A 27,530-nucleotide genomic window follows, 5' to 3' on the forward strand; every position below is an offset into this window, starting at 1 on the left:
TAGAGTTACCAGCATGCCTTGACCATCTTTATGAAAGTTTGCAGGAAAAGTGTAATGTGAACAAACTGCTGCAAAATTATGCTAATTTCAAACTTCCACTTTATGTAAGTCCGTATCTGAATTTCAGAATTGCTATGAAGACTCTGAAAAGGTGAACTTGATGAAAAGCATTGCAACCCTCCTTTACCTGGTTTGCCTTCAGCAGTGCAAGTATAAAACTCAACACTGGCCTCAGACTATAAGAACTTAAAATATGAACATTAAAGATTTGTTAACCCCTAATGTAAGAAGGAACTGATAAAGCTTACTGTGTCCTTCTTAAGGACACAAAGGTCTACATCTTCCGTATCATCCATCTTTCTATGCAAAGGTATGATGAAGCTCTCCGAGTACACTCTGCGAAACTTGCAAGGCCACAGCTATACAAGTACATTTTAATAAAAGACCATTAAGACTTACACTAAAAAAATAGGCTTTATGAAAATGAGCACTCACTGAAGACATGTGAAGTTCACATATTCACACAGTTTGCCTTTTGGAGATATCCTGACTACCTACTTTAGGCACTAACTGTATTTAAAAGCCAATGCCAAAATGCTAGCTATTATGTAGCAATACTTTCTCACCATCTTTAGCATTTTTTGACATTCAGTGATTTTCCAGTGACACATTTTGTTTTTCTAGACAAGAACAGAAATTAAATATGCAAACTTACCCCTTTCAGATTCTGATGTTTCTGATCGGGGAACAGGTGACTTCAAGGACCCAGCTACTGGCACCTTTTCTCCTCCTTTAGCATTTTCCTTGGATTTCATTTCCTTCGCTACATCTCTTTCTCTGGACGGCTCCTTCTCTCTCTCCTTTTCTGCAGTTGACTTTGACTCAATGATGGTAACAACTGTCTTGGATTTTTCTTCTTTTGAAGCTTTTTCTTCTTTCTTCACTTTTTCCTTCTCTTTGTCAGATTTTGGCGTTTTCTCCTTGATCTCTCTTGCTTTATCATCTTTGTTTGCCCGTTCTTCCTTTGGTTTATCTTTCCCATCTTTCCCAAGTGCCTTCATCTCTGGAGTGGCAGCTGGAGTCTTGTCTTTTTTTTCTTTATCTTTTTCCTTCCCGCTTTTTTCTTTATCATCTTTCTCTTTAGTAATTTTGCTGCATCAAAAAGAAAAAGGCCAATTAGCATGTATACAAAACCAGCTCTGGTTTTATCACAAAAGTTTTACTTCTGATGTTTTGATAGAACCTCCTGGAGCAGTCACTGTCAGATTTCAGATTAGCTGTCTCTATCAGAACAGCAACAAGCAAATGCTCTCATTTGTTTTATTTTTATTTAGCTAAAATGGAATGCATTTAACAACAGTGTCAGATCAGTACAGCTGTACATTTTAGAAGAAAATCTCATTTATTAAACTTTGAAGAAATGGAAACTATTTATATAGAACCTGAAAGTAAAAAAGAAAAGGCAGGTCAGTTTCAAGTATAATTCTATCCTTTGGAAGGAAGAAAATACAGAATGTCAAAAAGTAGTTTTTCCCACCTATTAGAAGCACTGTTTCCATTGCTTGTTGTCACCTTCGGTGTAGCATTGACAGCTTTATTAATAACTTTCACCACACCCTGAGACTTCTCCTTTAATTTATCTGTTTAAAAAAGAAAACAGCTTTATTTCAACAAGTTAATACTGGTTAAAATAAAACAAGTACCCCAGCACATTCATGTAAGACCATGTGTAGCTAGCAGTTAAAATAGGTAATTAACTGCAGAACACCCTCTCCCAAAACCAACTAAAAATAAAGAACACACACTGACCCTATGTAGCATCACATTTAGATTTTTTTTTCCCTCTTTTCAGTTTAATGAGCCAAATTGAGAGAGTACTCTACTTAAAAAAAAAAAAAAACCAAAACCATAGGTTTGTTTACCAGTCTCCTCGGTAGTGCCTTCTTCCAGTCTAACTGTATTTATTGTGAGAGATGTAGGCATCCCAGCACCACCTGGCCCATTTTGCACTGTTGCAGCTACAGCATTCCTGGCAGGTGGGTCTTTGTGGTGGAATTCATTTTCAGGTATCATGAAAGGCTTCCTACTTTTCAACTGCCCAGAATAGCTGCAAGTCGCACAGATTGTTAAATATGCACAAACATAAAGCAAAACATGGGTTGAATCTTAAATGAGGATCTAACAGTTCATCTGTTATTTATTTCACAGTTTTTCCCAAGTGATATGCAGCTTCTTCCCCTTTTATCGATGAGCTCAAAAGAAGGAGGGGGGGGGGGGGGGGGGGGGGGGAACAAACAACCCACAACAAACAACAAAAAAAACAAAACAAAAAAAAAAACCCAAAAAAAACCCCAAACCAACCCACTAGACACAGAAGAAGCCCTACCTCCACACCCTCTTCACAACCACCACACACACACCTGACAAACACACAGAAGAAACAGTCTACTGACAAAACTTAAAACTGTTAGGGAAACCTGAATTGCCCCTCAAGCATACGTGGATGATTCTGCATTCATCACAGAGAGATGTAAACCATAACTAAGCATTGTAGTTTAGCATTTTAGAATCTTGCATCAATAGCCCTTGGCTGTCTTCATTTTACTCTCCCTCTTATCTACTTGCGGCTACATTACTTCTCTAAAATTAAGCTATGCTCCTGTGAGTGGAAATCTTTACTATTTAAAGTGTTTTACTAGAGTCTTGTAATGGAAATTAGTGATCATCCAGCACAAAATGAAAGTTTTCATTCACACTGCCAGCCCTGAGATGCAGGATAGCGAAATCTTCTGTGATAAGGTAAAAATCAAATGTTAGGACTGTAACAGTTCCGAGTCTTTAGAAGCTTTTCATGATCCACTTTTAACCACTTTCTTAAAGTAAGGTGTTGTTACCCCATAGCCAATGCATATAGATCAGGTCTCTTCTCTTTCTCTTCCTGACATATCTTATGTACTCTTCTTTCCAAGGCTTGGCCCAGGTTCAGCACTTTTGGATACCATGGAAGGATTTTGGTCAGCACAATCAGGATATTTCTGATATGTGTATATTCACCTGTTTCAAGGCAGTGCACAGAAGCCTACAAGACAAATTAAATCTAATGAAGTTGGTTTGGTTTTTTAAAGCTTCCAAAAACCTAATTTTTTCAGCTTCTTTATTTACCTTAGTTAATTTATAGTGCCATTTGTGTACCACATGTCTAAAATTCTCATAATCCAATTGATCAGCTTTATTTCCACCATCAAATCCAGTTGCCCGTAATATAGTTAGGAAGCCTGGATAGTTGCCACACTCCTACATGCACATAGAAAAAAAAAAAAAAAAAGAAAAAAAATCATTGTCGGGAAGCATAAAAACAGTCATTTGCAAAAGTTAATGATAACTGAAGCACCTTTTCACTGATCCTGCTAAAGACTAAGACACGATCACACTTTAGAAGACTTGCACGCTTTTTTTTTTTTTTTTAAAAGCTTATTTATATTGGAATCTTAGTTGTGAGTGAGAAAAAAGATTATTTGTAATTTAACTAGCTCTTGCAAGGAGTTTTGTGAGAGTTTCCATATGCTCCCTAAATTATCTTCAAGACAAGCTATGAGAAAATCAGAAATATAATTATTTTTTTAGCCACTGTATTTTTTTTGACACTACATAAAATTCTGTTAAAACTACATGAATTGCAGGAACTCAATTCTAAGATTACGCCATCAGAAAAATTCAATCACACAGTGTTTTTAAATCTAACTAATGATTTTGCTAAACCCATTTTTATTGGGCTGAATTACACAAGTGGCCATTATATATTCTTATGAGCAAACTCATTTTAATAACTTCACATACCTTTTCATATATGACTCTGTCACTATGCCATCTAGTCACAGTCTCCAGCATACAGCATAAAAACCTGCCATATCTACTAGCTTCATTTTCAGTGCAACTTGCAACTGTATATATAATATCAGAGAAAACCTGTGAATAGCAGTAATAAAAAGTTATAGTGACTTTACTGTATTACAAAAGGAACAAGAACAAACAAGAATTTCAAATTTCTCTCATCTAAACCACCATTAAGCTGGATTCTAAGTTTAAAGGAGATATCTTATAAAATAGTCGCCGTTTGTTTTCAAGACTTTATTATCCAACTACTGGTCCTTCACACTTAGCCCAGAGCCTAAGCACCGCACATAGCAGCTGCTGACACACAGTTTTCCATAGTTAAAGTGTGTCTTCATTGGCATATAACTGTTTTGTTTTCAAATTAGTAACTTATTTGAGCAGGTAGAAGTAAACACCTAGCCAAGCTGATGCGAAAGGATTTTTTTTCCTGGACTGCACAGGTTCATCAGATAGGGCTCATGCAATTGGCTACTTTTGTGACTTAGAATGTGGACTGAGTATCTGAGTAAGAATGCTCTTTGGGACCCATGAAATCAAAGCAGATACCCACTTCAAATCTCTCATCTCAAAGGAAACCAGACAACCTTAATTGAATGTTCATACGAAAACAATCTTCACCATGATTTTTTTTACAATACAGCCCCATACACCTCCTTTTAACCAAAGCTCACAGTCAAATCTGTTATAACTATAGAGATGATGCACTAACTTAATAATTTGATCTCTTATAGCAGTAAGTGCCAGAACAGTTCTGATACTCCGGAACAGTACAGTCAGCTGGTACTGTTGGAGCTGAATGCATCCCGCAAGATTCTTCCTTCTACATTCTCCACATTTTTCCTCCATAGGAGGAAAAAGAATGGCTATACGAACAGTGAGAACAGCCTGAACTAATGCCTCCTCCAACTGCCCTGTTTGACCCAGAAAGTCAGGCTGCTACTGCTATCAAAAGTACTCCCCATATCACCAGGGGAGTCCCAGCAGTGATACAAATTAGTCCACTGCCTGTAGTACCATTCGCCAGGGTCAGAAGGGTCCCAAGGATGCTGCTTGGGGGTGGCGGGGCGGAGGGGGGGGGGGGGCAAGTATAAGCAAGTTGATACTACAGCAGTATGGCACACACAGCTAAAATGGGAGGGTTAGATGAGACCATAGAAACACAGACCACTGGAAGGTTGCAAAACCTGAATGCAACTCCTGTGACTGCTAATGACTTTGCTCTGAAACTCTAGTCTCATTAGGATAAATCAAAAACAAAATTTCTTGAAAATAAACCCCTGAAGCTCTAGGAAAACTTGGTTTGTAGAATCTGAAGTGCAAAAGGGAACTTTGACCTGTCACAGATTCTAGAATTAAACATAGGTAATGATTCTGTTTATGTCTTTTGGAGGCAGGTGGGATACTAGGGAGGCAGGTGGGATACTAGGGAGGCAGGTGGGATACTAGGGAGGCAGGTGGGATACTAGGGAGGCAGGTGGGATACTAGGGAGGCAGGTGGGATACTAGGGAGGCAGGTGGGATACTAGGGAGGCAGGGCAGGTGGGATACTAGGGAGGCAGGTGGGATACTAGGGAGGCAGGTGGGATACTAGGGAGGCAGGTGGGATACTAGGGAGGCAGGTGGGATACTAGGGAGGCAGGTGGGATACTAGGGAGGCAGGTGGGATACTAGTTCTGCATGCTCATAATAGTAATTAAGTACACACACACACAGTTCTAGCTACTTACTCTGTCATAGCAGAGAAGTGTGGAGAAGTTGGGTGTTTTCTGCTGATGCACAAGTTCTACAAAGTGAGCACAATAAACTGCATCGATTGCCGAAAAAATGCATCGAGGAAATATACATAACTGCAAAAATTTTGTGATAGTCTCATTTTTGGTAGACTCTTCAAAAACAAAGAAATTAAGAGAAAAAAAAAGAAAGAAAGATAGAAAGTTAATGGGTTAACACTCAACTACTCTTTTCCCAAGAAGTTCAGTATCACACATCCATATTCTTGAGTTTGTACATTAGGCAGCTTGTATTCCAAACATATCTTCAGCACTGCTCAGAAAAAGTAAAAATAAGCTTAACTGTTTGAGTATGCAGGGGGAGGGCAGGAGGGTGCTTGTAGAAAATCTTTATTTGTTATTGGGAAAATTCTTCTGTTACACAGTGGGGGGAAAACTGGCTCAGAAAAAACTTTGGTAAACTTCTACAACTGCTCAGATTCTGCACACTAGTGATAGGAACACCATCTGCTACAACACTTGTTTTCTCCCTTCTAGATGGGGCTGACTTTCAGCTCAGTTTCCTTAGAAATGGACGAACATGCTGTCTATATACAATCCCTTAACAATCATTCTTCCTATCAACCAAACAATTATAGGCATTTAAATAGAGGAACAGTCAGTCTTCAGTAAACCACCATCCCAAAATGCACACATTTTGTGAAAGCTTCATTCTACCACTAAGTAAAAGACTGCACTGTATGCTCAACCTGTTCCATTTGACCAACCGCTGGTTGGTCAACACAACAGCCAAACACATACCCAAACCGGTCCCATGGCAGCTCTTGCCCAGTTAACAAGGAGCGTAAAAACAAGCTGGGAGGGATGTACAGCACAAAAGGAAGGCAGGAAGAAAACAAACATATGGATGAAAGCACAGAACTGAAGACTGCAAATGGACGCCTTCAGAAGAAGAACAGTCGTGATCCTCATGAGGGCAACTGGTGTTTTTGCACTGGGATTCTTGCACAGGCTGCAGGGCACAAGTCATAAAACCCAGGATTACTTGCTTCAATTCTGTGATGCTCATGGAATAAAGCTTGTTCAATAAAGGACTGTCAGTTTTTACTTAACTAAAAATTTTATGTTGATCTTATTTAATCTTAGTATCTACCCCTCAAAGGTTACAACAAGCCTTTGACACTTTAAGAAAAATCAACCAAAAGAATCACAGCTCATAGAACAATCAAGTGTGTAAGTTTTACTTCAAAAGTGTAAAAGTAAAGCAAGTAAGCGGCCAGCCAGAATAGCTAGTTTCCGATTGCTAAAACTACCAATCTACTTATTCTGCCAAAAATTAACCTAGTCTTAATGATATAACCACTCTATCAAAAGTATCTACACAAGAAGAAAGTCTTTTTTAAAAAATTAAGTATTAATAATTTTTAAAAATAACAATTAAAACTACACTACAGTAGATGTGCTGTTCAATTTCCTCATATAGCACAATTACAGATAATGTCTTTCAATGGGGAAACTGCTGAAAAACTTAAGTTCATCTCCTCATGCAATGCGGGAAAACTTCTTGCAGCTGAAGCCTGAGTACTCAAGAGCCAACAATAAGCCATTCCCCACACCCCACAAATGCGTGTATTAAGAGTACACGTTCATATCCAGATCATATCTACACAAACAATTTTCTACATGCCTTTGGGTGCTTCCTTAAGCAAATTTATCAATCAGCTCTAGACTAAGCTTCAGTCAGGTAGTAATTTTTCAACCAGTAATTTCATGTAGCTACTCAGCTGTCCGTACCAGTACATTAAATATTTATAGGCAATAACCGTTCTTAATTTAACTGTCAATGTTTCTTCATTAAACCAGTTGCGTGTATCTTACATGAGTTGGACAATAAAATGCTTTTCCACTGGATTATGCTAGGCTTCTTGGGACAGACGAACAACTACTTCCAGTTACAAACTGAAAGTTCTTCCAGAGAAAACTGACCAGAGAAAAACATTTCACATTAACCACACTAGCAGAGTTCACAATCAATATGAAACATTGCAGAGGCTTTGTCAGAGAAAAAAGTTTGTTCTGCCTCCTGCATATCTGCCATATGAAACATTTGCATGCTGTTTCATTTCATGGTGCTGTTAGGCTGGCACAATACTTATCTTGTCATTGGAACAGGGTTTATATTACCCCCCAAATACTGGCCTATTGCTCCTAATCGATTACAGGACTCAAACAAAGTAAGTTAACTCAAACCGCTCATTGAAAGTTTACATGCCTATTTCTTGCAATGTAGCAGTTATCCTAACTTAGCAGCATCCTAACTGCAGTAAATAAGCGCAAGCCATCTTGTAATTACAACTTTCCACTGAATTGGTCAATCTCTTATTTATTTTCTAAATTAGTGCAATATTTAAAAGGTCCTGACATTGCAAGAAACAAAGAAAACATCTTCCTGAAAACCAAGTACTTGGCATTTGCAGCAAAGACACACTACCTTCTAATTAAAAGTTTACCTTGCTAACAGACCTCAACACGTAGAGATCAAATTTTAAAAACAACATTAAGAGTATTAGTGCAAGCTGAACTTTTAGTTCTGGGGACAGTGATGACTACAAAAACATCCAGAGTGTCTCCTCTACACACACTTACTTGCCAGAAGCCAGTTATCCTTCTCTAGTTTCAGTCTCTGTAGAACCCTCTGCACATGCTCCAGCTGCTTCTTCTCCTCTTCAAGGAGTTTGTCCTGAAGAGCTGTGCAACGTTCTTTTTCTTTTTTCTTTTTATTTGGAGGCTAGAAAATGTCAATGCAACACACTTAGTATTATGCTAACACTTGCTATAGGTAGAGCAATTAAATTCCTGATAATAGTAAAGAATACTTGAAAAGCTTTCTATTTCACTAATGCTCTGCTCTAGAAATCAACTGATTTTATGAACGCTGGCTGACTAAGCTTAAGAGAAAAGTGAACAGCTAAACCACAGATACAGGTGTCAAAGACTGCTTTCTGAAACACAAATTTTCCAGTAATTTTCACTAAGTGAAGTCACTGATACTTTTAACGTGGGAATTATAAGGATGAGTCAATCTAAATGATGTGAATGTGACAAATCAGAATGGATGAATCAGGTCACAAAACATCCCAGATCTAAATTACCTTAATATAACATTTCACAAAGAAAAAAGTCTTTCAAGGTTAGAAAGTTTAAACCAGACCATAAAATTATATAAACATACCATTTCCTGATTGTCATCTATGGCTTTCATCTGGACTTTAAGTTTATTGACTTCTCTGTCATAGCTACTATGTGGGACAGCAAGGTCATACATTGTCAAAGACCAGAATGTAGCATAAAACTGAGGGCTGATGTCATCCCAAACCTTGGGAAGGTGCAGAGAAATTACAGCATCATGAACAGGAGCCATCACCAGCTCACACGATGTAATGTATTTGTGAACTTTGTGCTGCTGTTTATTTCCCTTCTCAGCTTTTTTTAGTTCATCATACTTAGACTGTGGACAAAAAAGAGAAATTTGTAGTCTTTGTACACAAACAATATCATTTAACTTTTACAATATAATTTAACTTTTCTCAAAAACCTGTCTAAAACATTTACACACATGAAATGTCATTTATGTACACAAACCACTGAAGAACACCATACAGAACTTTTAGTATTCATCCATATTGGACAGATTTATCTTCCTTCACTGATGCTGCTACCTGTTGTTATCATAACATGTTATACTACACCGAGTAAAAATTGCTCCTGATATTTAACGTTTTAGATGCAGGGACAAATTTATTTCTGACACTTCCTGAGATACCACACCTTTTGACAGCTGCAGCATTTTCCTCCACAGCAATATCCATCTAAAACATCTGCAGAAGAACTTACACATTTGGGGGGAACAGGAAGGGAGAGAACTACTGATCACCCAAATCATCAGAAAAGAGAGATGACTTCATTAGCTACAACTTCCGTCAGTTGTGTGAAAGCTGACACATGGGCCATACTTTCTATGAACATAAAGGATAACCTGTTCCCCGCCCACAGCTGCTCTTTCTACCTCTACTCATAAAGCTTCTGCAAGTTTTGTTTAGTAAACTTAAACTTTGGTTCCTGCTAAACACATACATTGATAACATGTAATACAGCAGCACTAACAGCAGGCAAACAGAAGAGTTCTACTTACAGAAATATGGTGTGCATACATGGGCCTTGAGAGGAAAAATGCAGCATCGTGAGGTGTGTGAAACTCATTACAGAGAACGTCAATAGAAGGCACTCGCTTAATGTAATCCTCTGTGCTTAGATTGGATGCTAAAAACCCACCAAATTGTACCAGGGTGTCATGGCACTACATGTGAAAGACAAAAAGATAGCGAACAGTATTATTTTGTTTAAAAGTGAAGTTAGGGAGAGATTGAAAGCTTTTTTTTTTTTTCTTTTTCAAAAAAGTTAACACCACATTGTAGAGCACAAATTTTCTCATGGCGGAAGAGATGCTAAATTTTCCATGCCACATACTTGTCACTCAATGCTGACTCAAATCTATCTGCACCTAAAAAAAAGCCCCAACCAACCAAACAAAAAACCACCCTACAAAAGCCAGCAGAACTGTAAAAGCATTCTATTCTACCAGAATGAAATGAAACTAGTTCCTACGGCTTAAGGCAGCAAAAGAATTCAATTCAGGCTGCTGCTTTAAAAAAAACAAAGAAGAAAGTTCCTCAAACAGAGTAAGATCAGAAAAAAAAATAATAGCTGACTTAACAAATAAGAACTTAACTTTTTCTGACGAAGGATGTTTTAATCTTTCACTCAGAAGTCACTTGTCAATACAATATATATTTAATATACCCATATATTTTAATGAGATTACTGCAACTGATTTGGAAAAGTCTTATATATTCATATTTATTGTGCTGAATTCTTATATATTCTTATTTCTGTGCTGAATTCTTATATGTTGTGCTGATACGCTAGAAGTTACCAAAGAAAAGGAGGGGTTCTTATAAATGCAAATGTTTTTACTTGCCTGATCATACAGTTTTCCCACCAGCTTCAGATGTTTTTCCCCTCCCTCTTGAAAGATCACACCATTTCTCTGTTGAGCCATAAGCAAGCACAGTGGAAGGGCAAGATCATGGTCCAGTAATGCATCTTTCAATCTCTGAGAAGATTTTTTTGTATTCCTGATTTGGCCAAAGTATCCACCCTGCACAGAACAGAAAAAGTTACCCAAGTTTGGAAATAATGCACCACAAATGGAAACCATACATGCTTCTAACTGCAGAAATACTGATGAATTAACATCAATACAGTTTCTTGTCCATCAATAAAACTCTCTCTCTGGATCCTGTACTGCAACGTAAGTATATAAGAATCAGAAACTAACTGGTCTTGCATGTTATTAATTACGTCTTTTACACGGTAAGCGAAGAGCAACATTTCAGCTCAGACATCATGACACTGCATTTTAGACCTAGGTCTGCTGTGATCTGCTCAAAGTCTCTGTTCAGTACAGGAATTTCAGATTTTAGTTCCGATTATAGCTATTCAACTCCCTAGACAGCTGAGTCTAGGTCAGACTCAACTAGGTCTTTGACACCAAGGCTGCAACAGTTTTAGCTGTTAAAATGGTTTAAGATATTACTCTACACAACAGGGAGCTGCTACCCTCAGAGCAGGGCTATAACAGCAGGACTGCACAACGTACAAGCTCACTGGCTGCTATAATTCGCAGGTCTGTCATGTAACACTGGATAACGAAGGCTGCTTTCATTAATATGGGATGCTGTGAAGCACAACAATTAAGGCTCATGTATACGTTGTCTTGGCTGCCTGTCTGCAAGGCCTGTAAAGCTCAATGGAGTGGGAAGCTCTCTGATGAAAGCAGTAATACCTTTCTCAGCTGTGCTGCCAGAATTCATGAATCAGAGTCTTTAGAACAACCATTAATAAGCAATAGCTATTATAAATTTAACACGAACACACCTCAGCTTTTAGTTGTTCTCCACCAGTCATGGCTTCCAATTGTTCCATTGTCATTTCCTCTGTAATTTCTATCCCTGCCATTTTCTGTACTACCTCTTTTAAAATAAGCAAATCAAAGCTGCACAGAAAACAGAAAAGTGGAGTAAAAACAAGAAAATTTGTTTAAGAAATGGAAGCTATGACATCCAATACACAGTACAAAGCAACACTATGATGCACATTAAAACAATTAACATTTTAATTCTTTTTTGAAGAAGAAACTAGTATGCTGAGTGCACAAGGATTTCTTTATTGCAAGTAAAAAGTTAGTACTTAAAAGCAATGCAGGCATTCAACAGCTGGATTTCAGAACACCCCTTCAGAACAATTTCATTGTTTTTGAAAATAATAGTGACTGTGGTGCTATTAACTTTTAAATATCAACAAATTAATCATAAAGTTTATTGCTCCCTTTTGTTGTTTACATACTTCAAGCTGTATCTATACGGTTATTTCATGAACATAGAATATTCTAAACTCTATTAAAAATTTCTAGAATAGTACACAGCCTTAGAAATTTACTGGCAAAATTAGTCTGAAGAGGACATTTGGAACATGGAAAACACTTTTTTACATAAAACACAAAATATACAAAACACTCCAATAATCACCCCGTCCAGAGACTAGGCTTTACTTCCTGCTCCGAATTCTGTAAGGGCAATGACTTTTCCTCAACAGACATATAGTAAATTATATCATGCTCATTCAAATCAGCAATATTTTCCAGTAACTTCTGAAATTTGTGTGACCTACTTATAAAAAGTGTTGACCCATGCCCTCCAAAACAGTTTTATATTTAAATAATTTATATTGTTTATATTTTTCTTTGCTTTTGCAACCATAAGTATGTTTTCTGTCTAGTAACTATGCAACACCAATATATACTCCAATTCAAATACTTGAATACTCCAGTCCTATGGAACTGTCACAGTGGTAAATCCATTTTATTTCTACGACCCTAAATACTAAACTGAATATTAAAAACAATTTGATTTTTTTTTTCCAGAAGTCTTAATACTTAATTCTGGGCAAAGACAAGAAACATTACTTACCCTTCCTCTGTAGCTCAATGTGATTGTACCATCATCAGAATACAAAACAAATTGGGGACAGGGGAGCACATGAGACTGAGTGTCTACATTGCAGGGAAGGGAAAAAACTAGATTTCTCAACATAAATACCCTAAAATAACATGCTGCATTAACTCCACGGGTAAGCTGTCTTTCAGTAAGCATATGGGGAGTCATAATAGAAAAAAGATGATACTCACCTATGTGATAAAAATAACACATTAAAATTAAATAAATAAATGAAACAATAATATTAAGTGATAATGATGGAACGACAAAAGGGAAAGGAAGATTTAAGTTGCAAACCTTGTTTAAAAAAGTTTTTTTGAGTTATGATTAACATTGATGTATCAAGAAGCAATTCAACTGCCATTAAATAAATTGAACAAAGTACTTAAAATAATATTATAATGTTAAGAGACATCCCTACAGAGAAGACATTATGACAAAGAAAAAACTAAATCTGTAACAGTCACACCCTTTTATATCACAGATACCTATTTTTTAAATAACGTATAACAATTTCCATGACAGTATTACAGACTAGCAGGGTTTTTTCCCTGTCTGGGTAGTTGTTAAGAAAACTGTATTAAAGTAAGTTACAGATCAAAAATCAGTACTTCAAAAATAATGTGTCACAGTTAAACAATTAAAGGAAAAATAACGTTCTAAAGAGGATATTATTCTTTCTGCTATTTAAGTTTCTTAACCTTCCTGGTATTATGAATGGAGTTTTACCACTACTAGACTAATTTACTACATCAAGCACCCATGTACCAGCAAACACCAAAATAATACATTATAAAAATTGAGTTTATAAAGACCAGTTGTGCAAGACTTGCCTTTTCCCAGCTTTCAGTTGGTTGGCTACATATTGAAGTAGACCAGCAAGTTCAATTGGGTATTTTCGGAAAACTGCACCACAAAAGCTAGCCAGACCTAAAGCAAGGAGAAATAGCTGAGACTGCACATCATGAGATACTAATTGCTAAATAAGCATTAACGAAGTACACATGGAATGTTAGCAATATATGTATTTTTGTAATACATAGAAAAAAATATTTTCCTATTTATTAAATTTGCCAGCTCTCTGCCTTGTTTAAAAAATTAGCTGGTGGATCCAAGTGAAATATTGATCATAATGATCAATAGTATGGTAGATCATAGGAATGGTGAAGTATTTTAAACATTAATGTAATAAATAAAACAAGAATACTAACTCTGCAGCCAGCTCGAGATTGTAGTGTCATCATGCTTCATTCTCTCCTTTTCAGGGTTTGCCAGAGCTTCAATGATACAGTCTTTAGTGGAGTTAAAGAGAATATTTTTCCTCAATTTGTAAAAAGAAAAGTTACACAGACCTGTTTTTCCAGCTCCACAATTTCTAATGTATGAACATAATATGCAAGTATAGCAAGCATAACAAGGGATCCACTAACATAGTTATGGTATAAAAAAATAAAATCATGAAAGAAATGGTAACTTAAAAAGCAGGATTTACCTCACTATTTACAGGATCATCATGCCTTCAAGAATAGAGTGAAAGTAGTAAAAAAACCCTTCAAAATAAAGTATAAGTTTCGTAGTGTGAAAGAACAAATAGAGAGGGTTCTGTAACCCACTAAGAGGGCAAAGGTATTTGCAAACTTCACTGAAGTTTCCAGCAAAAAGCAGCAAGAATAGAAAACAATAGAAGGTAATATTTACTCACAGACAACAGGTTTAATCTGGCTACAGCTGCAACTTTATCAGTAACTAGATATATTGACTTACATAAAAGGATACATGCCAAAACATCGTAGTTCAGTGAAGTGAGGTATTTCAGTGAATCAACAACTGGAGTTATTAAGTTATCGTATTTTTGTATTTGTGATAAAATCTGAAAGTTACAAAAGACATTCAGCTGAACAGGAACAGTATTTCGTTCTTTCACATAATAAATCAAAACTGTTTAACAATGCTCGTCTTAAAAACCTACATAAAACATCCTTTGAAATTAATTTTTCAGAAGGTCCTAAACCACTTTCAAAGGAATAGGTAATCTCATGAATTTATCTAGTACCTTTCAGATATCAGTGAAACATGTCTCTAACATGTAAAAACAATTTTGTATAATTATTTTTCTTCTCAATTATCAGAAAATAAAATAACGGAAACATTTCACTCTTTTTTTTTTTTCCCCTAAGATTTCTTAAGAATCCTAAACCTTAGCAATAAGAGTTTCTGTTGCTACTTATAATAATAAAAAACTATTTTAAAAAAATGAACCTAGGTCATGAAAGAATACAAAGTAAACTGCATTAATAAAATTTTAGAATGTTCTCTTTGGTACATGACCCGCACACATATGTGTGTGTATTACAGTATTAATCTCTTCAAGTAAAGTCTAAAAACTGGTAGATCAATAATCACAAATCACATTTGTGAGTAAGGTGGAGGTCCATCAATATACTTTACATCTCTCAAGCATTCTGTAGCACCAAGTAATCTTTAAAATCCTCTCCAACTTCATAGGTGTATTTCAGACTTCAAAGCTTTTATGTTTTCTCTAAATGACCCTGAGGTATCTTCATCACACACACATACAGCTGCCCAGAGCAACCTAACTTGAATTTGCATTCTGCATAACCTGATCAGCACATCCCTGTACCTCCGAGACCCACCTCAGCCATCTCAAATCAAATACTTCACTCCTATAAATAAGGGGATGTCATCTTCTGTGCAGTTGTGGTTGTTCAAGAGCTATTGTCATATTTAATATCTCAGACCTGTGCACTACGAACAAATAATCATATTTTAAAATTTGCATCAAAAGTAAAAAATAATGAAATTACAACTGCCCTCTTCCTAAGACAGCAGGTCCTTTCCTATACTTTAATATCTATTTTTAGGATGAAATAGTATTCAAATACATGTAGATACACACATAATCAAATAAAATTGTAGGATTGCTGTGGCTGAGCTTCCCAATTTGCCTTCCAGAGGGTTTCACATTTTCCTTAGTTAAACGCCTGTAAAAGAGAACATATTTTATTGCAATAGACAAGCTAAAAGAATACTAAAACAACAGGTTAGTTCCAGTGAAGAAAACACCTTTATTAGTTGCAGAAATTAAATTCTCACTAGCAGATGTGTTTTTAAGAAACCTGACAATAAGAAATATTACTCCTCTGGGAATCTGAAATTTGTAATCCTGTAACATACAGAGAGTACAAACAAACTAGTTGTCCGTGTATTACTATGGACTGTATTCTAGTTTCAACTTTGAGCACTTTGCATTTGGAAGTTGTCAGTGAGACCTATACCACATATAAATACAGCATGTGATGCTGTTGATATCTCCTGCAAATTTAATTTAGCCACATATCAGTCATTTTACATTTGTTGCATTCTGCTCACTGAAAAACAATATTAATTTCATAGTTTTACGCTTCCGCAGCATTCCCTACTGAAGATATGAACTTAACATGAAACCTGAAGTTGATACACAAAGTAAATTGTACACATAGCAATCTCAACAACTGACAGCACTGTGGCTCATCTGTACGACTGAATCTACTGTACAAGAGAAGGGATGTGAAGTTTTACAGTCTATGCCAGCTATGCAGCAAGGCAGAAAAGAATCAAAATCATTGTTTCTAGCTTTCACAGCTGCAAGTCCAAAGTCTTTTACCCAGTAACAATTATTCTGTCTTGCCTACATAGAAAGGTTCTGATTATCCACATTATAAAACCACAGCATTTGCTTTTGGCAGCAACAAATGGAGAACCCAAATCCCTGACAGTGATGTCAGAGACATTAAATTTGAGGTAAATCTGAAATTTTTGTGAGACCACTTGAAGATTAGAATTAATCTTAGAATTAATCATCCCATTCAATTCAACTTACTGCCCTACTTTCAAACTTACAGAAACAGAAACTGTGACAAGATTTTTGAGACTCTTTCGATTAAATAGTCTCCATACCTAGAGAAAATATGTTCCACACTGACACTTCCATAAGCAAAGCAATTTATCAAACAACAGCATACCCATGGAAAAGGTTTTAAATAATATAATGGGAAATTTTTCACAGATGAAATACCCTTGTTGGTGACAAATTTGTCTGTATCCTTACTTATTTGACAGTTTTTAATCACAGTACATTAAATACTTCATGAACAAGGAAAATCAGTACAATTACTGAGTCATTAGAAAAGGAATATATTTGTCAAGTTTTTTTCTCCAGTTAGTGACATGCAATACACTGTACCACAGTTGTTTATTATTTATGGAATTAGACAACTTACTTCATGATATATTTGGCTCGGTCTATGGTTTGAGCTTTAACTTTCACTAGAAGTGGGTGACTATTGTATGTTTCATTCTTCCACTGCCCATAAAGACGGTACCTTGAGAGATTAAAAAAGAAAACTATTTTTAGTACTGACAATTCAAGAGACCACTTCCAAAGAATGGAAACAAACTACTCTACTCACCGGTATTGGTATGGAAAAGTCTTGAACATTCCCCATAATTCTTCAGACATGCATGCGTTGCAGTCCATCAGAGAAAGAGATGGCAGTAAGACTTGATCGGTAATACTCAACAAACAGCTAAACAGTATCTCCTGAGATAAAGACAAAAAAACTCGAGGTAACTATCAAGTAAGTACATCAGAAGCAATGCTATGCATGCTATGCAGATATGCACGAATTGCACATCTTAGTAGACTGATAAAAAACAAGTTTGCCACAAGATTAAGACTTCCTAACCAAAACCAACCAACCAAAAAAAAAAAAAAAATCTAAAAAGGACTTAAAAGTATCTCCCATCATAAATGTTTTTATTAGATAAGTTATGGACCACATATACTGTCAATATTTTATTTGTCTACATAAGGTATTTGAGCAAAGCTGCTGAAGTTTTCGGCAAGTTGCACTCATATTTTCAAATCAAAGAAATAATTTAAAAATTAATATACTGTGGACGTGCACGAAGTGCAACAGAAGAAAATATATTTTGGCACCTACTTTCAATCTATTAAGGTATTCTTTGACACTTCCATTTTCAAAATTCCAGATTAAAACCCGAAGCCATTATACATGTTCCCAAAGCACAGTACCAATTTCCATGTTTTCAGTATCCTATCCTCCCCCTTTCTTAAACATTTCTCTTTCCCACTGAGCTGTTAGGATAACCATAGCAGAAAAAAAAAACCCAAACACCCCCCCCCCCCCCCAACCCTCCAAACAAAACAAACAAACAAAACAAAACACAACCAACCATGCAACAAAAAAAAGCCAGAAGAGACTAATTTTCTCTGCAATGATTCAGGAAGTCAGGAAATCATGACAAGTAAGAAACAGGAGTAATAAGTAAAAATGAAAACTGCAAACTTCATACTGAAAACTTGCTTGTGGATTAAAAAAATTCATTGTGATCAATCTTGATAATTCAATAAATTAGAAAATTTAGAAAGAAATAAATTAGCCAATAAAGAAAAATTAGCTATTGTACTATTAAACACCTCCCCTACTTGTAACTTCTCTTTTTCTCTATGCTCTTGCCCATCTTTAAGATACAAGGTGCCACCATAAAAAGTGTATTTACAGAAAAAAAAGCTGGAGGTACTCCAGCTGATTCCAAGCAAATAAGTAGCAGCATGCTCTAGACTAAAAAGAACAAGATTAAGTTTGAGGAGTGCAGGAAAGAAAAAAAAAAAAAAAAAAAAAGAGAGGACCAGAATACAAAAAAAACCCCCTGTGACTGGCTCAAACTTGCCCATAAAAATCAAGACAAGTCTATAGCATACATTTGTTAAAGCATAAAACTCTACAGAGAAAGAAGAGTTGTACAGTCATTAAACATTTGGTCTCAATTACAATCTTACATAAAAAAACCTTCCTCCAAAATAAACTCACCATTTTCTCTTTATCTTCTTGTTTGCTTCCATCAGACTGAAACTATAACAAAGACAATCATGTTAATTGTAGCATAATTAACGTAACAGTTTCAGAACAAGGCTACCTCAGCAAAAGCATGAACCTGAAGGGCCACATGCCTAGTAAATGTTTAATTTTCCAGATCTGTCAGCGTTAAAACATTTTTTAACAGAAATCCAAATGCACAGATGAAAAGCATCGCTTACACATATAGGGGCTTATGACCTCTTTTTGAACTGATATTTTAGTTTGTACGCTTCAAAGAAACTTACTATTGTAGATGAACTACTGAATTTTCTTACTGGCAAGAGGAAAAAAAAAAATGCCCTAAGCATTCACCTTCTACCTAAAAAAACAAACCCAGGACTTCCAACCCAATTATCAACAGCCATAGATTATTTTCCCCATCTTTCCTCTCACAGTAATTCCCTCTTAAGCTTTTAGTCTTCATTATTAAGTTACTTTCTTTTCTCTCTTCTTGTTCCACTCACCATCAAAAGCATATTAAGCTATCACACCAGTAAGTGCACAATTATTTTAAAGGTACACTTGAGCATGAAAGCTGCAGTGCAATGTTAGTAGTCTAACTTTTAAACTACTGTATGGGTTAACTTACAGTCAAATCACCTCCAGTTATAAGTATTTCTACTGTGTGTTAAATGTAGTTTCATAACTAGAACATGCTGATGGCAATAGTGCATTAAAAATAACTTTCCCTATGTTACCTTAACCACTCTGTCACTGACGAATTTCTTCATAGTTCCAACCTAGAGCAAATAGCTAAAATGTTGCTCATTCTTGTCAGAAACACATTAAACTATTATATTCATATATTCACAGTAAAACTGCACAAGAGATTCCTATAACCAAGTAATCTCCATTCCACTGTACATATCCACAAAGAAACAAGGGCTTTCTCAGACCTTCAATACTTGAACTTAATTACAAAGTAGTCCTAATAGTCTGCTGACAGCAGTAAAATGGATTACTCCCTTGAAATTACAATTTCCAAATTAACTGCATCGTCAGGGGAACATAGCGTATCACTCATACACCAATCTTCTCACAGGCTAGCAAGAAATAAGCATGCTATAAAGAAAAAACATTAACTACTGGGAAATCTTATCATTCTGGATGAGAAGATGCTGAGAAATCATCCCTCCTACAAAGATACGGAAGTAGGGGAAGATAGAAATGCTTGAATTGACCATGATTTTATGACAAAGACAACTTGGAACCCAAACTTAGTGCAGCTTCCGTCACCCTATCATTGCATCTTGGAACCTGATGAGAGCAAACTCTCTTGCCAAAATCTGTTAGGTTAGACAAAAAGATCAATCCCAATAATTATCTGTGTTCTTAGCTCTGCATCATCAAGTACAGCTGGACATGAAAGCTTCCCCTCAGGTGGTACGTAAATTTTGAACATTCCAGTATTTGTTAGTTGTAGTTGAAATAAAAAATACTTCCAAGAAAAAAAGTTATAAAACTGCAAATCTCCCCTCCAGTACCATTTAGATCAACCAACCTCTCCAACTTTCAGTTTTAAGGTAAAATAACAAGCTAAGTAACAAAAACAGTGATTTTTAAGTTTGGGGGTTTTGTTTGTTTGTTTTTAATAACAACAACAACAATAATAATTTTTTAAATTATTTCAAAAACTTTGAATTGCAAAGTTTCTCTGAGCTGCTTTTTAAAAACAATTTAAAAACCCTCTTTTGTTGACTTGAAAATAAAACAAAAACTGCTAGTCAAATAAGCAAATTACCAGAGAAGTAGCCAAAGAAATCACTAGCCTCAGTCTGAACTACTGAGTACATTCTAAGGGAGTTCAGAATATAAATTCAACTTGCAGCCTTTTAAAACAGGTCATACCACCACTCTTTCAGTATACACATGGTAAAGATATGGTCAAAAGACAACAACAAATCTCAAGGCCATTTTATTTCTGAAGTTGGCGACTTAAGGCTTTATAAGGTGTTTTAGATCTCCCCATTGAAATCATCCTTAGTGGCATCCAGAGATTTGTCACCAACACAAGTTCAAGAAGAGCAGCATTTTAACTGGCATAACAGGGGGACACCCCACTAATTAAAAAGATGCAACATCACCTACTTCCTAAATAACATAACAGGTGGAATAGAAAGTACTATCTTAAGTACTGGATGTGTATTAGGTTATTGTTCCCCACTGTCTACACTGTCGCTCTAATAATGTAAAAGCTTCCATGCAATTAGTATCATATGTCCATTTTGTTTGTGGGTTTTTGTTTTTTGTTTTTTTTTTGTTTGTTTGTTTGTTTTTTTCTCTCAATAACCATACACAATGTTTTAAAAGATGAAGACCGTAATGAGAAATCAGTTATTGCTAAATATTCCTGGTTATAAACTTAAAGTGCCTTAAGTTGTTCATAAAAATGTTTGTTATGTTTATTGATCATAAAAATGATCAAGAATTAAAATAAGATTCTCCAAATTTGTCCTTAGTTAAAGAAATTTTTTTATGTTTCAGTATCTGAATATATACACAATTAGTAAGACTTGAGCATTTTTTGACATCAGCAGAACTAGTATTTGACAAGCTGTTGTCATACCAACCTCTTTCATAAATGCTTTTCCAAGGCGCACCACTTTTGCAAATAAAATGGGATCATGGGAGAGATGCGGACCAAGGTAACAAAGCATGTTGAACACTTCCTTTCTCAAGTCCTCGAAGCTGTCTGCTTGTTTTGGTGCTCTCTTGTTTGGCAAAGAAGAAATTGGTGACCCTTTAGCTCCTTTAGGTACACCAACTCTGAAAAATAAGATGTGCAGCATTTCACATGAAACAGAAGTGAAAATTTTAGAAGTGTACCAATACAGTTGGGCTTATTATTGAATTGATAGTTATAAATAAATACTAGTTTTCCCCTATGTAGCAACAGAATTCTATTCTACTTTTCACTTTACCTGCGGTACAGAGGTTCAATTGTCACATGTACAAGCTGGCAAAGGGCAATGGCAATAGACTTGTGTGAAGTAGCATAAAACGGAGGCATCTGATCCATAATACTTTGTGCATGCTGCCAATCGCCAATTTTTAATAAAGCTTCCAATAAACCAAGCTTCTGATTATCAGGAGGCTGCAAGATAACAAACAATTAATGAAAATGTGTATTCATAAAGTCTTCTTAATATTTCTTCTTAAGCAGTATGCAGCGGTAATCCACAGCTAGAAAAAAACCCCTAGTATTTCAACTACATAATAAAAACAAATACATAAAATAAAATTCAGCTAGGCATTTAGACAATAAGCACACTCCAAAAGGAATGATAAAGCAATCCATGCAGAATCTAACATCCAGATCAAAGAAAAAAAAGTTAGAAATAAAGTTAAAAACAGAAGTTTATAAAGTTGTCTGACATGTCTGTTTGTGACTTCTTGAGAAGTACACTATCTATTGCAGCTTATTTCTTTACATGACATTAAGAACAATGCATTTAAGAATCCTTTGCGTTGTGTGTTGTTCTGGATTTAAAAGCACTGCCAAAATTTCTCTTGCAAAATTATTTAAAAAAAAAAAAACCAAAACAACCAACACCAAACCAAACCCAAAACCTTTACCAGTCTCTTAGTTTGCCAGTATCATAAGTTTCACATTAGCATCTACTCTAGGAGAGTCTAGTTTTAAGTGCAAGTCTACAGGAAGTTTTCCAAATATCCCATTCTGCAATATAGGCATAAGAGGAAATAGGAATTTACAGTTAAGATCATGCCTTGAAGCATTTTTACATGGGCATGGTATTGATATATTTTATTGTTTTAAGTTGGTTTTCCCTGGTCACCAAGGTAAAAGTCTATTAGTAAACGACTAATGGTAAAGAATAGTGACTGCAACCTAGCTGTAACTACAAGCCTAAGATAATGTTTACACCGAGGGAGGGAAGATGACAAGTCTAGGACAAAACAGTTAAGCATTTTAAGGCAAAAGGCCAGTTTTATTTAAATCATGCAAACAGACAAGACAGACTGACAAGAACAAAAATTATTACAAAGCAGATGCTTCTGTGGTTCTATAGTTTGCATGGATTTTTTTTAAATTTTTTTTTTTCCCTTTTAAAACTTCTTTGTAACATTGGCAACTATTTTTCTGATAGTTTTGAAAACAGAAAACAATCTCCTACAAAGTAACATGCAGAGGAAAGTTTCAGAACAAAATGAAGTGCACAGATCTATATTCATGTAGAACTTGTGTAGCAATGAAATTTTAGCCTTCCCTTCAGGGGGAGAAAAAAAAAATATCTGCACATCAGAACGAAATGAGCTGCTGAAAGATGAAAAACATACATCTGCAATTAGAAATGCACACACTAATGTTATTTTACCATGCAACTACTTCAAGTTCCTTTGATGCCAAGGATTCTCTTTGTAAGCTAATATATACTATTGTAACAAAAGGGTACACTGATACTTTACTGAAGTGTTTAAAAGCTTTACTTGTGCAGGGTATGCAAGAAGGTTGAAATCCATGTTCAATACAATAGACTTCTTAAATTACAAGTCATGTTATTACAAAAAAAAAAAGTCATAAAACAGTTATTTAATGGGTATGAACATACCCGTTAAAGTTCAATACTAGACACCATATTTTTGGCAATTTGGGATTTTGGGGTGATTACTAACTGTATCAGAATCCATGTTTTTACTCACTCGGTCTTTCTAGGCATTATGTGTTAGTATGCTATTTCATTTCCAAAGCAGTCACTGCTCACACACATGCATGCTGCTTGACTGGGTCTCTCTTCAGGTAAGCAAGCTCTTCTGAAACATGCTCTCCAAAAGCAAAAAGCATGCATGGCACAGAGAAGAGTCAGTCTGGAATTGCTGTCAAATCTAGTCATACTCCTGAGTTCTGTGACCTCTCAAGTATCGCCCTATTATTCAGTTAGATCAAATGCATCTTAAGAGGCAAAAGTAGGTAATGCATTTGCCAATACTAAATTATTCGTATTAGAGTCATGAGACGATAATAAATTTTAACGATGCAAAATAAGCACTTTGTGGATTTAAAAGAAAAGTTAAGTCAGTAATTGTTAAACACTATTTTCCTTATCCAGGCATTTATTCCATGGTCATGGTTATTCCATGGTCATGGTTATTCCATATCAAAAATTGTATCCAGTGTGCAGTTCTAATGTACAAAGTACTCAAATTTAGACTGTCAACAGCTTTCACATGTTGTTACTCTACTAATTGCTATGAAATGCACAGCTAATCGCATACAAAAATACTAACACAGAAACAAGCTCTTCACGAAACAGCATGCATTGCATAACTGTGTGAAGTGTCACAGAAATTGTTTTTAAGTACAGCTCACCACTTTTCTACCACACAGGCTCAGATTGTTATTTGTCATTGTAATCCTTTAGAAAAATGTTGCAGTTTCTGCTAGAGCTTAAAATTCCCTAGTACTTAATTCTAAAGCTTAGCCATAAAAACTGTCTTAATTCTTCTGACATTACTTGCAATACATACACTCCCCAAGTCCCATCAAGAGTTTAGTTTTTCCATCAGAACGTGGTGACATGCATGCTTCAAAGAATACCAGGCAGCCTCGTCTGTCTGCAGAGAAGGTGGACCAAAGCAATGTGGTATAATCAAAAGGGGTATTGAAATAATGAGTGGGAGAGAGGTCAGAAACTTAAAGCTAGTGAAAGGAATCAGTTTAAACAGCAGGTGTGGCTGCAGTTCAGAGCCAGAGAGCAGTGACTACATCAGCTGCCTGAAGGAAGAAACTGAAATTAGCTTTTTCAAGCTAGGCAAGAAAAATGGAAGGAGAAAGGAAGGTCAGAGATGTATAGAATCAAGGTGGGGTAGAACAAATGGGAGTAAGTAGACAAAACAAATTAACATAATGAATCCAGGAGGATACAGAAAGTTAAGAACAGAAACTGTGAAGACTGATGGACCCCTCCCCGCTCTCCAGTATGCCACTTAGAAAATGCAAATATCAAGCTTTTATTTTACTTTTTTTGTTTTAAAAAAAGATGTTTGAGCAGTACTTAGACACTCAAATGAAGATGACAACAGAAAGGCTGCTAAAAGATTAAATAATTTTGTTTTTAAAGTAAGGCTTGGACACACTGAAACAAATTAGACCTAGGGCAACATGAACAATACATGATGTCATAGCACCTTAAATAAAGAGTATACTTTCACACATACAAAGATACAGATCTAATGGAAAGCACAGCAGATAGTTACAATTAAAAGTGTTCAGTTAAAACCTTTTTCTACAATGCAGGATAACTATACCAGCATTCATAAGTCTGGCAGTTCTATACGTCCTAATCCTTGATTGAGAGAAATAAAGAATAAATTCTTACTAATGTCCTTATTTTTAAGAAATCCACTAGCATTATACTATCACAGGTCCTAGAAAACACAGCTGTTAAAGACTGTGAAGTATATCGATGCTGGGTCATACCTATTGGAGCTGATAAAAAAAAAAAATGAGGAAAGAAATTAAATAGCCATTGAATCAAGAACATTAAACCTTGAGAAATCCAGAACAAACCCCAAACCATGCATTTTTGCACTTCTGTTATATTGAATGTGCAATCAGAGATAGACACAAGCCTTCCAAGTACATAACTGTATGTTTCAAAAAAATACAGAAAATGTTTTCATAACAATTATTATGTTTAGTTTAAAACAATTTAAAATAATTTTCTTGGGCAGGAAACTATTCAAAGGCACACACCTTTTCGGTTTTCTCCTCCTCTTTTTCTTTTTCCTTCTCCTTTTCCTCGGTCTTTTCAGAGGATAAGACAACCATCGTAAGTTTTCTGACAATTTGCTTAGCTTCCACTATCTCTCGCTTGTGTTCCTCAATGATGGCATTATCCCCCGGAAGAAGCTAAAAAAACCAGAACAAACATTACATCTGAAAATTCAAGTGACCTATTGCTACTTTTGATCACTTGAGCTCAAAGCAGAAGTTTGTCCTTCCTTGTTACTAATCAGATAAACTTACTCCCTGAAACATTCCTTTCCTTGCTACCATCATCCCGACAAGGAAGTATACTATTAACAGACTATTCTGAAATCAACGATTCATGAAAAATAATACTGTTCTACTTCCTCACAACCATTAGTTGTATAAGCTTCCCTTCCCCTCTTCAATTTACCATTCAGCTGTAGCTATATGGTGACAATTATGCACATACTTGATAACATTTACAAAATTCAGGGTCTTAAAACAAAGTGAATATTCAAAAGCATAAATTTACTTGGTCATCTAAAGCAAAAAAAAATTTCATCAAAGAAAACCAGGTTACCTACTTAAACACACATTTTGATTGCACTTTATTTTAAAGGAATACCATTTGAAGCTTACCAAATTTCCCATTTATCAGCAATGTGGGTTAAACATATGTAACATCTGTTCCTTGAAAACCATCTTACATTAAGAGATACAGTATGATAAAACCTTAGCACAGTCTTGTACTTGAGAACTATCAGAGTGAGGAATATAAACCTACACTCAAAAATTAAAAGGGCAAGTTGTGAGACAGAACAAAAGCTCTTTTTCTGACAAAGCCAAAATTCAATTTGATTCCCAAAATCATGCTCAAACTTTAACTGCAAATAAGTAATCAAAACTCACTGTAGAGTCATGACCTCTTTGATACAGTAATCTTTTCTTCTGTTGTTTTTAACAGGGGAGGATTTTTATTGTTTTTTCTCCTCCCAAACTGATAGCAGAAGAAGGAAAGACTAAGCATCACCTTCTTCAGAGAAAAGATAGTAGAATTCCTCAATTTCATAGAAATTTGGGGAAGAAAGAATCCCACTTGAGGAGGTAAAAAGGTTTAAAGAGCTCACTTCTCATTTGAAAACCCAGGTAACCTACTAACATTCACCAAGAAATACCTAGTGTGGAATTTCAAGAGTTAAATCACATCTTCACGATGCAATACATATTATATATGGCTGTGTGTATATATACACAAATAGAAACCAGTTCTTACAGTCTTGTAAGGGGAAGGGAGGGCAGGGCAGAGGTGGGGAGAACATTCTTGATATGAATGATAATCCTGACAGGTGCTATTATATACAAGCTGCACAATATATACCACTTAAGACTCAACACCTACATGCTAATTATTTTCTTGAAACTCCCATAGCAAGTTAAATTAAGCCTGAACTGAAAATAGGAAAAAAGTGCCATTCTAAACATGCAAAGACAGACAGAAAGACTGGCAGAGGGATTCTGGAATCAAAGTAGATTAAAAGTGAGACTGAGAATCAACATGACAAAGTTGAACAGTATAAATGAATGCAGGGACCATTCTAGGTGTAAGACTGTCAGAAAACATGCCCATACCTATACAGGTCTGAGTTAAGATTGCACAGGTCACTGTAATTCTGAGTCTGAGCGTTGTTTGTAAGCTTACAAACATTCCTTAACAAACTAGCATTATTATCATGCATTGTTCCCTCCCCACCAATTATCTGAGACACACACTCCTCCTCTTGCTCCACCTGACACACTTTTAGCCAAAACACTCCTATGAAGCCAGAGACAGCTTTTGAACAAGTCAGATTGTGACTAAGGCTATTAACTGCCACACAAATTAATGGCAAGACTACATTCCAAAATTTCCATAGCTCTAACTAGAGCTCATTTCCTTGATTCCAGTGGAAGTTAAGAGTCTTAAAATATCTATGATATTCTGAAATTAAAAATTGGTGTATAATGTAAAATTATTTTGATAACTGTAACATTCTGTTTACCATCTGCCAAACTGGTATGTTGGTTGGCTTCTAAGACTGTCAGACTGGAGAGGGTAAGTCTCTCTGATTAAATCTGAACAAGTAACTCCATTTTCGTC

General features: G+C 35.7%; 1 protein-coding gene across 4 annotated transcripts in view; it reads right to left on the bottom strand.

Annotated features, from left to right (window-relative positions):
• THOC2 (THO complex 2) overlaps positions 1–27,530 on the bottom strand; it is a 56,435-nt gene that overhangs the window by 10,708 nt on the left and 18,197 nt on the right. For 3 of the 4 annotated variants that reach the window (XR_003920852.2, XR_003920853.2, XM_029996710.2), the window contains exons 10-32: positions 25,397–25,552; positions 21,603–21,775; positions 21,252–21,447; positions 19,380–19,421; positions 18,634–18,675; positions 17,209–17,339; positions 17,020–17,121; positions 15,657–15,741; positions 14,516–14,609; positions 13,951–14,031; positions 13,573–13,669; positions 11,622–11,739; positions 10,663–10,842; positions 9,817–9,981; positions 8,857–9,132; positions 8,271–8,412; positions 5,622–5,779; positions 3,838–3,966; positions 3,163–3,294; positions 2,895–3,079; positions 1,923–2,107; positions 1,538–1,640; positions 716–1,152 (exon numbers count right to left, since the gene is read on the bottom strand). Coding sequence is in view for 2 of the 4 variants with exons in the window: in XM_029996710.2 (XP_029852570.1) it covers positions 716–1,152; positions 1,538–1,640; positions 1,923–2,107; positions 2,895–3,079; positions 3,163–3,294; positions 3,838–3,966; positions 5,622–5,779; positions 8,271–8,412; positions 8,857–9,132; positions 9,817–9,981; positions 10,663–10,842; positions 11,622–11,739; positions 13,573–13,669; positions 13,951–14,031; positions 14,516–14,609; positions 15,657–15,741; positions 17,020–17,121; positions 17,209–17,339; positions 18,634–18,675; positions 19,380–19,421; positions 21,252–21,447; positions 21,603–21,775; positions 25,397–25,552 (3,409 nt within the window). In the remaining 2 variants the exon portion in view is untranslated. The remainder of the gene's footprint in view (positions 1–715; positions 1,153–1,537; positions 1,641–1,922; positions 2,108–2,894; positions 3,080–3,162; positions 3,295–3,837; positions 3,967–5,621; positions 5,780–8,270; positions 8,413–8,856; positions 9,133–9,816; positions 9,982–10,662; positions 10,843–11,621; positions 11,740–13,572; positions 13,670–13,950; positions 14,032–14,515; positions 14,610–15,656; positions 15,742–17,019; positions 17,122–17,208; positions 17,340–18,633; positions 18,676–19,379; positions 19,422–21,251; positions 21,448–21,602; positions 21,776–25,396; positions 25,553–27,530) is intronic. The other variant, XM_029996711.2, reaches the window with a different exon arrangement.

Source organism: Aquila chrysaetos, chromosome 21, assembly GCF_900496995.4.
Source record: "Aquila chrysaetos chrysaetos chromosome 21, bAquChr1.4, whole genome shotgun sequence".
NCBI classification, from domain to species: domain Eukaryota; kingdom Metazoa; phylum Chordata; class Aves; order Accipitriformes; family Accipitridae; genus Aquila; species Aquila chrysaetos.